Source organism: Panthera tigris, chromosome X (assembly GCF_018350195.1).
Source record: "Panthera tigris isolate Pti1 chromosome X, P.tigris_Pti1_mat1.1, whole genome shotgun sequence".
NCBI lineage: Eukaryota > Metazoa > Chordata > Mammalia > Carnivora > Felidae > Panthera > Panthera tigris.
Window position 1 is genome coordinate 45,958,779 of NC_056677.1, and position 15,994 is coordinate 45,974,772.

The following is a 15,994-nucleotide window of genomic DNA, read 5'->3' on the forward strand; positions in this document are numbered from 1 at the left end:
GGGGAAGGAAACAGATATGCAGATTCATGAGGCAGACAACCCCCAACAGAATCAACAAAAGCAGATGAACACAAAGAGACTGTAATTAATTTTGCAAAATACAATGATAAAGAAAAAAACTGAAAAGCAGGAAGAAAAAAAGAAGTAAATGTGCAAAATATAGTGATAAAGAGAAGACTCAAAAAGCAGCGAGACAAAAAAAGTTGGTAACCTATGAGGGAAAACCCAGAAGGCAAGCAGATTTTTCAGCAGAAACTTGGCAAGCCAGAAGGGCATGGCATGAAATATTCAAAGTGTTGAATGGGAAAAAAAATGTGTGGCCAGGAATAGTTTATCCAGCAAGGTTATCATTCAGAACAGAAGTAGAGATAAAGAGTTTCCCAGACAAAAACTAAAGGAGTTCATAATCACTAAAGCAGCCCTGTAAGAAATAGTAAAGAGGACTCTGAGTAGAAAGGAGAGATCAAAAGTGACAATATCGGGGTGCCTGGGTGGCTCAGTCAGTTAAGTGTCTGACTTTGGCTCAGGTCATGATCTTGTGGTTTGTGAGCTCAAGCCCTGCATTAGGCTTTGCAATGAGAGCTCAGAGCCTGGAGCCTGCATCAGATTCTGTGTCTCCCTCTCTCTCTGCCCCTCCCCTGCTCGCTCTGTCTCTCTCTCAAAAAACAAACATTAAAAAATTTTTAATTAAAAAAAGTGACAATATCAAGGAACTCACAAAAAAGGATATAAGATGTAACAACAAATACCTAAAACATGGGGAGAGAAGAATGGGTTCAAACTTAAACCACAACCAACTAATATAGACTGCTATATGCAAAAGAAATTATATACGAACATCATGGTAACCATCTATCAAAAACCACTAAAAATATTCAAAGAATAAAGAGAAAGAAATCCAAATAGATCACTAAAGAAAATAGCAAACCATGAAAGACAAGAAAGGATCAGAAAATTTCAGAAACAACCACAAAACAAGTAACAAAATGGCATTACTTATCGATCTATCAATAATTACTTTGAATGTAAATGGACTAAACACTGCAATCAAAAGACACACAGTGACAATATGGATAAAAAAGCAAGACCCATCCTGCCTAAAAGAGACTCATGTTAGACCTAAAGACACCTGCAAGTGGAATGCAAGGGGCTGGAGAATCATCTATCATGCAAATGGTTGTCAAAAGAAAGTCAGAATAGCAACACTTATACTGGACAAAATAGGCTTTAAAACAAAGACTGTGAGACAAAGGAGGACACACTATATAATAATAAAGGGGACAATCCAACAAAAAACCCTAACAATTGTGAATATGCACCCACAAAGGAGCACCCAAATACACAATACAGTTGATAACAAACGTAAAGGAACTAATTGATAGTAATACAATAATAGTAGGGGACTTTAACACACCCACTTACATTAATGGACTGATCATCTAAACAGGGAATCAACAAGGTAACAATGACTTTGAATGACACACTGGACCACATGGATTTAACAGATATATTCAAAACATTCCATCTTGAGACAAAATAGCAAAATAACACATACACATTCTTTTCAATTATACATGGAACAGTCTACAGAACAGATCACACATTAGTCCAGAAAACTAGCTTCAACAAATTCAAGAAGATTGAAGTCATACCATGCATCTTTTCTGACCACAATGCTATGACAACAGAAGTCAACCACAAGAAAAAATCTGAGGGGCGCCTGAGTGGGTCAGTTGGTTTAAGTGTCCATCCAACTCTTGATTTCAGCTCAGGTCATGATCTCAGGGTTTGTGAGATGGAGCCCCCACATCTGTGCTGACAGCACAGAGCCTGCTTGGGGTTCTGTCTATCCCTCCCTCGCTTGCATGTGCTGTCTCAAAATAAGTAAACATTTTTTAAAAATCTGGAAAGACCACAAATACATGGAGGTTAAACAACATGCTACTAAACAACAAATGGGCCAACCATGAAATCAAAGAAGAAATTTGAAAAGTACATGGAAACAAATGAAAAACACAATGGTCCAAAATCTCTGGGATGCAGCAAAGACAGTTATAAGAGGGAAATATTTAGCAATATAGGCCTACCTCAACAAGCAAGAAATCTCAAACAACCTACACCAAAAAGAGCTGGAAAAACAACCAAAACCTAAAGCCAGCAGAAGGAAGGAAATAATAAAGATTAGAGTAGAAATGATCTAGAACTAAAAAAAAACACAACAGAACAGATGAATGATAACTGCAGCTGGTTCTTTAATCCTCAGTAAAGAAAAAGGACAAAAATAAAATCACCAATGAGAGAGGAGAAATAACCACCACACCACAGAAATACAAAAAATCATGAGAATGTTATGAAAAACCATATGCTAACAAACTGGACAACCCAGAGGAAACGGACAAATACTTAGAAACATATAAACTACCAAAACTGAAACAGGAGGAAATAGAAAATTTGAACAGACTGATAACCAGCAAAGAAACAGAGTCAGTAATCAATAAACTCCCAGCAAACAGAAGTCCAGGACTGGATGGCTTCACAGGCGAATTCTACCAAACATTAAATCAAAGAAGACTTAATTCCTATTCATCTCAAACTATTCCAAAAAATATAAAAGGAAAGAAAACTTCTAAATTCTTTTTATGAGGCCAGCATTACCCTGATACCAATACCAGATAAAGACACCATTGAACGAGAGAACTACAGGTCACTATCCCTGATGAACACAGATGCAATAAACTCCTAGCAAACTGAATTCAACAGTATATTTAAAAAAACATCATTCACCATGATCAAGTAGGATTTACTCCCGGGTTGTAAGGGTGGTTCAATATTTGCAAATCGATCAGTGTGATACATCACATCAATAAGAGAAAGGATAAGAACCATAAGATAATTTCAAGAAGATGCAGAAAAAGTACGACAAAGAACAGTATCTATTCATGATAAAAAAAAAAAAAAAACAACAAAGTAGGTTTAGAGGGAATATACCTAAACATAATAAAGGACACATATGAAAAACAAAGCTCACATCATCCTGAATGGGGAAAACTGAGAGCTTTTCTTTTAAGATCAAGAATAAGACAAGGATGCCCACTCTTACCGCTTTTATTCATCACATCACTTGAAGTCCTAGCCACAGGAATCAGACAAGAAAAAGAAATAAAAGACATCCAAAAGTAAGGGAGAAGTGAAATTTTCCCTATTTCTAGATGACATAATACTATATATAGAAAACCCTAAAGACTCCACTAAAAAACGCTAGAACGGATATACATATTCAGTAAAGTCACAGGACACAAAATCAACGTACAGAAATCTGGTGCATTTCTATACACCAATAATGAAGAGAAAAAGAAATTAAGAACAATCCCATTCACAAATGCACCAAAAATAACATACCCTAGGAATAAACTGAACCACAGCGGTACTCTAAAACACTGATGAAAGAAATTGAAGAGAACACAAAGAAATGGAAAGACATTCCGTGCTCATGGAATGGAAGAACAAATATTGTTAAAATGTCTATACTTCCCAAAGCAACCTACATACTTAATGCAATCCTATCAAAATACCAGCAGGAATTTTTACAGAACCATAACAAACAATCCTAAAATTTGTATGGAAACACAAAAGACCCCCAATAGCCAAAGAAACCTTAAAAAAGAAAAAGCTGGAGGCATCACATTTTCAGACTTCAAGTTATAATATAAAGCTGCAGTTATCGAAAACTGTATGGTACTGGCAAAAAAAAAAAACAAAAAAAAAACCAGACACATAGATCAACGGAACAGAAAAGAAAACCCAGAAATAGACACAACTATATGGTCAACTCATTTTGTCAAAGCAGGAAAGAATATACAATAGGAATAAGATGGTCTCTTCAACAAATGCTGTAAGGAAAAATGGACAAGATGTAAAAGAATGAAACTGGACCACTTTCTTACACCATACACAAAAATAAATTCAAAATGGGTCAAAGACCTAAATGTGAGCCCTATATCTATAAAAGCCCTAGAAGAGAACACAGGCTGTAACCTCTATGACATCAGCCATAGTAACATTTTCTAGATATGTCTCCTAAGGCAAGGGAAACAAAAGCAAAAATATACTATTGGGACTACATCAAAATAAAAATCTTCTGCACAGTAAAGGAAAACAACAAAATTAAAAAGCAGCCTACAGCACGTGAGAAAGTATCTGCAAATGATGTATCCGATAAAGGGTTACTATCCAAAATATACAAAGAACTTACTTCTACAACTCAACACCCAAAAAACATATAATCCAACCAAAAAATGGGAAGAAGACATGAACAGACATTTTTCCAAAGAAAGTATAGAGATGGCAAAAAAAAACACAAGATGTTCATCATCACTCACCATCAGGGAAATGCAAATCAAAACTACATTGAGCTATCACCTCGCACCTGTCAGAATGGCTAAAATCAAAGCCACAAGAAACAAAAGGTGCTGGTGAGGATGTAGGAAAAAAGGAACCCATTTTCACTGCTGGTGGTAATGGAAATTGGTGCAGTCACTCTGGAAAATAGTATGGAGGTTCCTCAGAAAGTTAAAAATAGAACTACCCTACAATTCAGCAATTGCGCTACTAGGTAGTTATCCAAAGAATGCAAAAACACTAATTCAAAGGGATACATGCACCCCTATGTTTATACTAGCATTATTTACAATAGCCAAGATATGGAAACAGACCAAGTGTTCACTGACTGATAAATGGATAAAGAAAAAGTGGCACATATGAAAATGGAATGTTCTTCAACCATAAAAAAGAATGAAATCTTGCCATTTGCAAGGATGTGGATGGACTTAGTATAATGCTAAGCAAAACAAGTCAAAGACAAACACTGTATGATTTCACTCCTATGTGGAATTTAAGAAACAGAACAAATGAGCAAAGGGGAAAAAAGAGAGTGAGACAAATCAAGAAACAATCATACAGAACTGATCATTACCAGAGGGGAGGGGTTGGGGAAGGGGTTATATAGGCAATGGGGATTAAGGAGTGTACTTGTCCTGATGAGCTTGTCCAGGTGATGTATGGAATTGTTGAATCACTATACTATAGAACTGAAACTAATATAACACTTCATGTTAACCTACTGAAATTAAAATAAAAACTTTTAACAAATACAAAAGAAAAATTTTAAATATATAACATGGAATCAGAAAAACAAAATAGCCCTGTCCACATATGTGTGAGCCACATATAATTTTAAATTTTCTAGTAGCCACATTAAAAATTAAAAACATAATTTAAAAAAATTTTTTTTAGGGGCCCCTGGGTGGCTCAGTCGGTTAAGCGGCCGACTTCAGCTCAGGTCATGATCTCACGGTCCGTGAGTTCAAGCCCCGCGTCGGGCTCTGTGCTGACAGCTCAGAACCTGGAGCCTGTTTCGGATTCTGTGTCTCCCTCTCTCTGACCTTCCCCCATTCATGCTCTGTTCTGTCTCTCTCTGTCTCAAAAATAAATAAACGTTAAAAAAAAAATTAAAAAAAAAAAAAAATAAAAAAATTTTTTTAATGTTGGGGCGCCTGGGTGGCTCAGTCGGTTAAGCATCCACCTTCAGCTCAGGTCATGATCTCACGGTCCGTGGGTTCGAGCACTGCATCGGGCTCTGTGTTGACAGCTCAGAGCCTGGAGCCAGCTTCAGATTCCGTGTCTCCCTCTCTCTCTGCCCCTCCCCTGCTCATGCTCTGTCTCTCTTGGTCTCAAAAATAAAAACATTAAAAATTTTTTAATATATTCATTTGAGAGAGAGAGAGAGAGAGAGAGAGAGAGAGAGAGAGAGAGAGAGACAGACACACAGAATCTGAAGCAGGCTCCAGGTTCTGAGCTGTCAGCACAGAACCCAGCGCGAGGCTCAAACTCACGAATTGTAAGATCATGACCTGAGCCGAAGTTGGATGCTTAACTGACTGAGCCAACCAGGCGCCCCAAACAGATAATTTTTTAATATACTGTTTAACCCAATTTATTCAATTTTTATTTTTCAACATATAATCATATATAAAAATTGTTAAGTTTTCACACTTTTATACTCAGTAATTTTTAAAAACCAGGTATCTATAAATATGTTTAAGTATATCTCAATTTGGACATTATATTTTCATAGAAATAGCTGATCTATGTTTATTTCATACATTTTATGCATGTATGAATATATGTTTGTATGTGTATGTATATATATACATATATACACACACACACACACACACATTATATATATACATGTATATGTGTATATCCTACATGTATATACACATGTAGGATGCATGCCCAGCGTGGAGCCCACCCTGGGGCTTAAAGTCATGACCCTGAGATCAAGAGCTAAGCTGAGATCAAGAGTCGAAAACTTAACTGACTGAACCACCCAGGTACCCCTTTCACAGAATTTAGTTGAAAAAAAAAATACATTCACATACCAAAGTTGTTCTAAACATACTTAGAAGCCTTCTAACAACTGAACACAGTAATAGTTGTTATATTGAAACTAACAAAAATTAAGAATTCAGTTTTCTCCATCCAATCTATATAATCTCAACTACATGTTTAGCAACCCTATTTCCAAATAAAGTCACATTTTGAGGTGCTGGGGGTTTAGTGCTTCAACATAGTATTTTTATGTAGGTGGGGTGGGGAGACACAATTCAAAACTTAATACCCTCCCCTTGTAAGAGGAAATAAAGAAAAAAAAAGAGCAAGAGGGAAGATAGAGAGAAAGGGGAAGAAGAAAGATTGGGGGGGACACCTGGGTGGCTCAGGTCAACATCTCATGGTTTGTTGAGCTTGAGCCCTGCATCAGGTTCCCTGTGGTCAATGCGGAGCCTGCTTCAGATCCTCTGTCCTCCCCTCATGCTCTCTCTCTCTTTCAAAAATAAACATTTAAAAAAACAGGGAGGGAGAGCAAAAGAGGAAGAAAAAAATTCAATTTTTTAGCTGTGCTGGCCACCTTGTGAGTGTTCAACATTCCACACATGGCTAGTGGCTACCATATTGAGCAGTGTGGTTCTAAAGTGTTCCAGTCACTTAAGACAATCATTTGCCATCTTTAAGCAGGGAAATTAAGCTTCTGATAAGTATGCATACACAAATTAGAGTCCCACCACATGCTTTGATACAGTAACTTCTAGGAATTAATCTTCCCTTTACAGAAAACTATATAAAAAGATACTCATTTTTAAAAATAGTCCATTAGAAACTTAACAGGGAATGGTTACTTCACAAACCCTTTCTTTACATGGCACTTAATGTCAAGTGAAAAGAGATCTAAAATATTACCTCTAAGATAATCTCAACTATGTTAATAAAATGTATCCCCAAGGGGAAAGATCAGGTAGATACTTCCAAAATATTATTTGTGATGCAAGTATGAGTGATTGTTCTTTCTACTACATCCCATAATTTTTACCATTATGTGTATATACATTTTATAGAGAAAATGAGTGAAAATAATTTTAAGATAAAAATGAAAGGAAAAAAAATTGAGGACTAAGGAAAACAGAGGTAACTAAATTTACACACACACACACACACACACACACACACACACACACACACACACACACACACAGTCACCTATAAAGACACAGAGACAGAATTCAGGAGAATTAATGGCTAAGATTTTGGTTTCTTGGTTACCTGATCTTTTTCCGCCCTGGGTCGTACCTGCCTTCTCATCCTTTGGAACCAGTTTCTGCATGTCCGCCTGGCCAAATTCACACCCAGATGGTAGGCTGCAACAAGACAAACCATGAGCAAAAAGAACTGTCATAGCTCATTTTTAAAGTTATGCTTGGTTTCTAATCTGCTTGACTGACACTATCCTCCCTGTAACAGGTAAGTTAACCTAATAGGGTATCTGCAATGATCAAGTTCCTGAGGTAGCACTCAACAAGGTTTTGAAATCAACTCTTCGGATTTGGGTAACAAATTTAAAATACCTATCATGCTGACACTGCATATTAAGGACATAAGATCAAAGATGTAGAAGATAATACGTTTATAAGCAAGCCCCCAGGCTGGTAAATGGGAAGGACAATACTATGGACTGAACATTTGTGTCCCCTCAAAATCGTATGTTAAAATCCTAATGCCCAATGTGATGGTATTAGTCGGTAAGGCCTTTGGGAAGTTCTTAGATCTTGAGGGAGAACCCTCATGAATGGGACCTAAGCATAAAATAAATAATAAACAAACAAACAAACAAACAAGCAAGCATAAAATTAATGGGACCAAGCATAAAAGAGGCTCTAGAAAGATTCCTAGTCCTTTCCACCATGTGAAGATAAAAACAATTAAAAGTCTACAACCCAGAAAAGGACCCTCACTCAACCATGCCAGCACCACAGTCTCAGACTTCCAGTTTCCAGAACTATGAACAAACAATAAAATTCTGCTGTTTGTAAGGATCCAGTCTGTGGCATTATGTTATAGCAGCCTGAATGCACGAAGACAGATAAGGTACCCTCTGAACTCTTTACTAATAAATAGCCTTCTATCCTTGACCAAAACAATCCTCCAGGATAATTGAACTTAGTTTCTCTGTTAGGAAAGACAAAGATAATAAAGAGATGACCATTCCCTTACCTGTTTGGGGTACACAGGGAGAGAAGAACAGTGCTTTCCCACACCAGGGAACAGTATAACTGGCTCAGCTTGCTCAGAACACTCAGACCCAACTGAGAACCCCACTGGTTTACGGAGATGGAACGAATTTCACTCTGCAATCAAAGTAAACAGAAGCTGATCTTTGGGATGTCCTCCTCAACATTTGTCTGTGTCTAACATCCCTTCTCATTTTCTTCTCATTGCTTTCTTGGAAAGTGAAAGACAACAGTCATGTGCAATTTTCTAAAGAAACAGTTCTGTAGATTCATTGACAGCCTTCTAATTTTTTTAGGTGGTAGGGAACTTGTTATTTTCCTCTTATTTCTTAATTTCAATAAACGTTTAATTTCTTGAAGGGAACATTTCACATGAATTTTATTTAATTTAATAAAAAGTCATGAAAATAAATCCCTAAGCTTTGTAATGTAATTGAATTGTTTTCTAAATAGTTTATACCTGTGCTTTTCATTTGATTTGATCCAAAGAATATACTCCTGCTCAAAGGCATAGAACAAGGGTGCTGAAACATTACATCATTAATCTTTAGAACTGAATACTTGAGAACTAAAGGCTGTAAAACTGTGAGCACATAAAAACACCCTGTGTTTCTGGCAGCACAAGAGGAACCTCACATGGATGGCAGGCATAGGGTTTGATATTTAAGTAATATTTATTAATCTGTTAATTACCACTGACTTAAATGTTCTGTGGTCAAATTTCTTTCTCGCCATCCCATTATTAGGCCTACACGCATTTGTAGAAAGATTGGGAAACAGTAAGGCCAGATAATCACCCAATTGAGGCTTGCCTACTAAAAGAGGTGACTATATATCCCAGTTGGCCTATATAGCTGCCCATTATTTATAGCAACCTCTTTTCCTCTCAACAAAGTCCAATTCACAAAACAAATTATATGGTAACCCAAATTCTAAGGAAAAAAAAAATACTAAGGCAAAGCGAAACTAGACAGCAACCTGAAACATAAACCTATATTATTCACTGAACAAAAATCTGTTCTTTTAGCAGCTAGCCCAGGTAGAACTGCTTCTAAGCACAGTAAGATGCCCAGTATATGCCGCAGGTATTTTACCAGCTTTAAACCAACTTGCTCACCCCTAGTTCTTACCTGTCCAACTCTGCAAGTATGAACAAACATCATGATGTAGGCGTGGGCAGCAGTAAGTGCATGCAGTAGAGGTGTGGCCTGAGCTGAGAGGGTAGCATCAGCAACATTGCCAGCACAAGCCAGTTCTCGCAACAACACTGAGCCCCCAGGGGATTCAATTGGGCGGTGTAACGGCTCCAAGGATGAAAGGATGGAGTCCAACTGAAGGAGACCCTCCTGAAGAACTTTGGGTTCATGTGACAGTGTCTGAAACAAGAATAATAATTAAATCATTAATGTACAATGAATTTCATATGCATCATGTCTTTAATAGTCACAATGGAAGAAGTGCAAGACAAGTCTCACAAATTTCAAACCTGGCCATGGTCTCCCATCTGGGTAAATGGCAGAGCCAAAATATGAATGCAGGTAGGACATACCTAAATGCCTCCTAGAGAAACATTTTACTTCTCTCAAATGAGAGGCTTTCAAATGTGGTAAGCCAATCATATTTAAAAGCTTGTGATGGCCAAACTGAAATACTGTTACAGGAAGGACTCCACACTATGTGATTAATTACAAATTTTTCTCAATAGGGAGCAATATTAGGCAAAGTTCCAAAGCATGGAAGTAAACCAGTATTACAACTGTTCTTTTCCTAAAATAAGAGGTGATTTTAGAATAGGTATCAGCTAGGCAATCTCCTTTTTTATGAGACAACTCAAGATTATATGGCCCTTGTAATTTGCTTTTTGAGTCCACAGAAAATTCTGTCATCCAAAGACAGGAGAACTTAAGTGTCTTTCCTGTGGCTTTAAATACATCTATCCATTCTCACACAGTATGTTAGAGGTAGGATAAAGATGGAGCACAGCCCCTTTTCCTCTCTTATGAACAGCACTTAATTAAATATTGCAAAGAGTAAAGCAAAATAAAACATTAATTACAGCTATGTCACAATTATGGACCCTTCCAAGTCCATAAGCAACTGGATTACGGATTTTTAGCAGCAATTACTTGCCATTGCACAATTCAGCTAATAAAGGAGCTTCATAGATTTAATGCAGTCCCTATGAAAAGGTCAATGGCCTTTGGGTGGGGGTAAGAAATAGAAATCTCTCTCTTAAAATCCTTAAGAAGAATCTCAAGGGACCCCAAATAGATATAACTATCTTGAAAAAGAACAAAGTTGGAGATCTCAAACTTCCTGATTTCCAAACTTATCACAAAGCTACAGTAATAAAAAATGTGGTACTGGCATAAAGACAGACTTTTAAGACCAACAGAATAGAATAACGCCCCAAAATAAACCCTTGCATCTACGGTCAAATGATTTTTGATAAGGGTTTCAAGACAAAGGTGCAAGAGAAAGAACACGCTTTTCAACAAATAGTGGTGGGAAAACTGGGTATCTACATGCAAAAGAATGAAGTTGGGCGTTACTTTACACCATATGAAAAAATTACTCAAAACAGATCAAAGACCTGAAGGTAGCAGCTAAAAATATAAAAACACCTAAAAGGAGCCATAGTGTAAAAGCTTTGGGACATTGGATTTGGCAATGGTTTTTTAGATTTGACATCAAAAGCACAGCAATGGCAGGAAAAAAAGATAAAATGGATTTCATCAGAATTGAAAGCTTTTGTGCATCAAAGTACACTATTAACAGAGGTAAAAGGCAACCCATAGAGTGGAAGAAAATATTGCAAATCATTTATCTGATAAGGAGTAACCAGAATATATAAAGAACTCCTACAACTCAACAAGAATCAAACCCCACTAAAAAATGGGCAAAGGACTTGAGTAGACATCTCTCCAAAGATACACAAATGGCCAATAAGCACATAAAAAGATACTCAACATCACTAATCATTAGAAAGATGCACACTGAAACCATGAGGTTGCACTTATACCTATTAGGTTGGCTACTATCAAGGAAAAACAAAGAAAAAGAAAATTAACAAGTGTTGGTGAGGATGCAGAGAAATTGGAACCCCTGTGCATTGTTGGTCAGAATATGAAATGGTGGAGCTATGGAAAACAGTATGGTGGTTCCTTGAAAAATTAAAAATTGAACTACCATATAGTCCACCAATCCTACTTCTGAGTATATAGCCAAAAGAACTGAAAGGAGTCTTGAGTATGATCGCACTTTTATGTGGGATCTAAACAAGTTAAATTCAAAGAACCAGAGAGCAGAATGTTATGGTTGCCAGGGGCTGGGGGGAAATGTGGAGACGTTGGTCAAAGGGCAAATTTTCAGTTATGAATAAGTTCTGGAGATTTAATATAAGCATGGTGTCTATAGTTAATACTATACTATATACTTGAAATTTGCTGAGAATATATCTTAAGTGTTCTCACCACACACACACACACACACACACACACACACACACACACACACACACACAGTCTTGAAGAAATACAGGCACACCCGTGTTCATTTCAGCAGTATTCAAAATAGCCAAAAGGTGGAAGCAGCCCAAATGTTTATCAGTGAATGAATGGATAAACAAAATGTGGCTTACACATATAATAGAGCCATAAAAAGAAAGGAAATTCTGACATATGCTACAACATGGGTGAATCTTGAAGACATTATGCTATGCAAAATAAGCCAACCACAGAAAGACAAACAGCTTATGAATTACATGAGGTACCTAGAACAGTCAAATTCAGAGTGACAGAAAGTAGAACAAATTTACCATGGGCTGGGAGGGCAAGGGGAATGCAGAGTTGTAATTTAATGAGTACAGAATTTCAGTTTTGCAAGATAAAAAACTTCTGGAGATTGGTTTGCAACAATGTGAATGTACTTAACGCTACCGAACTATACAGTTAAAAATGGTTAAAGTGGTAAATATCATGTGCTGTGTATTTTACCACTATTTAAAATAAGTAAAGCATTTAATTTCTTGGCAAAACTTGAACAATCTTGAAAAAGGAAAAAAAACTACATTAACTAAACAATACCAGATTGTGTTAAAAGCATCCATGAGAAAGGATGACATAATAAAACCAAGCTCCAAAACATTCTTGAAGATATACTTTCTCTTCCAAAAAACTCAAATGTTAGAACTATGTACCAAACCTAGGAACAATAAACAACTTCAACTTTTCAATGAGAAATGATGTGACACACTATCAGGCACAAAATTCACCTGTAGCACATAACCACAAATTTCTTCATTATTTTTTGGTTGTAGGTAAAGGGAGACCACAATAAAAACATGTATACAGAAGTACTGCAAAATTGATTTCTAAAAAGAAATGAAAATATTTAGCCAGATGCTCTTACCAATATGGATTTGCAGACACCTGCAACAGCCTGACAGGCCGCAGATGTAGGAAAATCAATGGGCAGATTGGGAAGACCCAAAATGGTGACCAAAGGCAAGAGTCCTTTCTGATTCACAAATTCCTGGCAGTGGTCATCTGTTGTATTGTTGCTCAGAATAGATTCCACAAATTTCATCTAGGTAACGAAAATGAAAAAGAAAATGTTAGAGACTAACCTGGAACTAAAAGGCCAGCTTGGAGTAAGAACAGGGGTAGCCTTGTATTCATGTAATCAGTATTTTCTAAGATACCAAAACCTCAGGTAAGTAAGTATAGAGATATGATACGGACCCTAAACATCTGCTAAAAACACCCACAAAAAACAAAAAACAAACACCACAAATACGAATAATTACTTCTCCCCAATCTACCTTTTTGGCTACCTAAAGTTATATAATTTGAGAACATAGAGAGGATAAATGACTTGCTCAGAGCCACACCCATGAATTAGTGGCAAAATCAGATCTAATTCTCTTAATTTGCTCCTAGCGTGACAGTGCATTACCTCTCCCCTGGAAGCAAAAATGGATACTTTCCCTCAATGTGCCCATAATACAAATGAAAACTAGAACTCTGGAAGAGTGGTTTGGACCAAACAAAGCATTTTTTAAGGGTAACAAAGTAAAATGTGGGCAACAAACACACAGGCACAAAAGATACCATCTCTGGAAGTCTGGGAAGTGCTTAGTGGGCTAGAATAATTGCTAAGTGGGCTTCCCCTTATAGAGAAATAATTCTGGGAAAATTCAAACTCTTTACTTTTCTCTTGAGACACCTGGGAAATTAAAACGAAAAGCCACATTACTATTTTTTTTATACAAAAGAGAAATTAATGGGAAATCTAGCAAATAATGGGAAAAAATACATGTTGGACATATTCATAGAACATAATACTGGACTGGCCTAACAAATCCCACTCTTCTGCTTGGATTCCAATTGGGAATAGTAGCAATGAACAGAAAATTGGGAGTATCTAAAAAAGGGGAAGATTGTTGTCCATTTTTGGCAAACCAGTCTCACAGAACAAGGTTTGCATATCTTTGCCCACTGTTCTGCACTGTAAAGGCTCCAGTGAAAATAAATGCAAAAATCACTGGACTATTTGGTAACCCCACACGTTTTCCAGAATAACACACACTTTTACTCAGTTTGCCCTACCACGAATCTTACCACATTAAGGATGTAATCCATGAGGGGAATAGGAATACGTTCTTCTGTACCAACAACCCTGTTAAGGGAGAAAAGAGTGAGTTACAAAAACTCGCAATACTAGTACAAGAAAACAAAGGAAAGGGAAACAGCATGAAATTCTAGGTCCTTTCTTTAAGTTAGTCTTTAGTACAGCACAAGGGAAAAAAAACTGAAATCAAATCTGAAGCTAGCTTTTCTAGCCAGCCTAGGTTGAGAACACAAAAGAAAAAACCAGGCCTTAACAAACTCAGCATTTGCACATATCTCAAAAGAAACTATCCTATCTTAGGCAAACTATCATAGGAGGAATCCATCGATATGAAAACAATAAGTTCTATTGAGACTACTGACACATTTGCTTAAAGATAGGAGCTAGGCAAAGAAACAAATACAACATCTTACCATGTTCTTGCATCAGGTTTAAAGTTATAATAGACGGCAGGAAATGGAATTTAATTTTGTTCAAAATTCCATGCTTAGATTGACAAACCATTCAGAACAGTTAATCAAAGATGAAGTCAACACCCAAACCCTCCTTCCCTAACTATTTATACTTGTATCACAACAGTCCCTGAAATATCCAAAACCTGTGATCAGGTCTTTTGTTTCAAATACTTTAATGCTGCACCATAGACAAGGAGGCTGCAGTAGTGCCATAGCTGCAGGAAACAAAGCCTTTAAGCCCAATCTTGGCTTTTGCAAGAAACAAAAGGGGGGAAACCCACAATATCTATTAAAATGAAACACAATCTACCTCAAAGATGAACCCTAGGAAGGGTCAAAACTTCAGTCGAATAGGGAGCATTCTGGATATAGGCCCTTGAAGACATTTGGGTAAAGGGCAGAAATAAAAGAAGGGAGAGGTGGTGGGAGAGAGGGGGCAAGAAAACTGGCAAGAAGTTAATAGTCCTCAAGATGTAAATAAAGATTTGCCAGGCATCAAAATGCAGACTAGACAGTGGCTTCAGTGATGACATACCTAGAGCTAGAGTTTGACAAGGATATTGTGAACACTCTCAATGAAGAATACAGGGAAGAACTTACTACAAAGGGGGGGGGGGTGTCTGTAAGCCAGGAGTGAAATGATTCCATGGGAAGACTGCAAGTTTTCCTTGACTATAAAGTTCCTCCTCAACCACTACAGCAATCCCTACTTACAGTAATCATCCACCCCAGCCTGACTGTACCTCCTGGGAAAGAACCTAGAGATCCATCTCTACAGCTAAGGAGTGCAGGTGTGGTTCTAGCCCAAATGAAACACCTGTCCCTTTGTAAAAATCAACGGTAATGGCAAAGAGCCAAAGTAATATTATGAAATGGGACCCAGGTACTTCCCTCATTTGCTAGATGGAAGTTAGGGAGGAGAATGAGAGAGAAAACAAACCAATAATGGTTCTTAATCCACATCTAGGAACAAACTGGTAACCACTTTTTTCCACTATCCTCATCTTTTGGCTTCCAGGCTGAAAACGTCATGCAAGAATAGTAAACATGATCAACTCCCCCTTTGGAGGTAAAAAAGAAAAAGCTCCTTTAAGAATGAGACATCTGACCTGGCTTTGCAGGAACTTGGTAGATAGAAAAGAAGGAGATAAGATAATCTGTGGATGGGGATAAATATGGCTATAACACGGTGACACATATCCTAAGAAAAGCATGGAGTGAAAAAACATGAGGCCATGAGAAAATGTCAATTTACTATGACAGCTTGAAATCTGGGCATGTTAG

At 37.2% G+C, this 15,994-nt stretch overlaps 1 protein-coding gene across 13 annotated transcripts in view; it reads right to left on the bottom strand.

The window, feature by feature from the left end:
• Nucleotides 1–15,994, bottom strand: part of HUWE1 (HECT, UBA and WWE domain containing E3 ubiquitin protein ligase 1) — a 167,448-nt gene that overhangs the window by 59,773 nt on the left and 91,681 nt on the right. For 12 of the 13 annotated variants that reach the window (XM_042974387.1, XM_042974397.1, XM_042974393.1 and 9 more), the window contains 5 exons: nucleotides 14,246–14,303; nucleotides 13,035–13,211; nucleotides 9,755–10,000; nucleotides 8,608–8,741; nucleotides 7,660–7,754 (listed from right to left, as the gene is read on the bottom strand). In XM_042974387.1, coding sequence (XP_042830321.1) covers nucleotides 7,660–7,754; nucleotides 8,608–8,741; nucleotides 9,755–10,000; nucleotides 13,035–13,211; nucleotides 14,246–14,303 — 710 coding nt within the window. The remainder of the gene's footprint in view (nucleotides 1–7,659; nucleotides 7,755–8,607; nucleotides 8,742–9,754; nucleotides 10,001–13,034; nucleotides 13,212–14,245; nucleotides 14,304–15,994) is intronic. The other variant, XM_042974391.1, reaches the window with a different exon arrangement.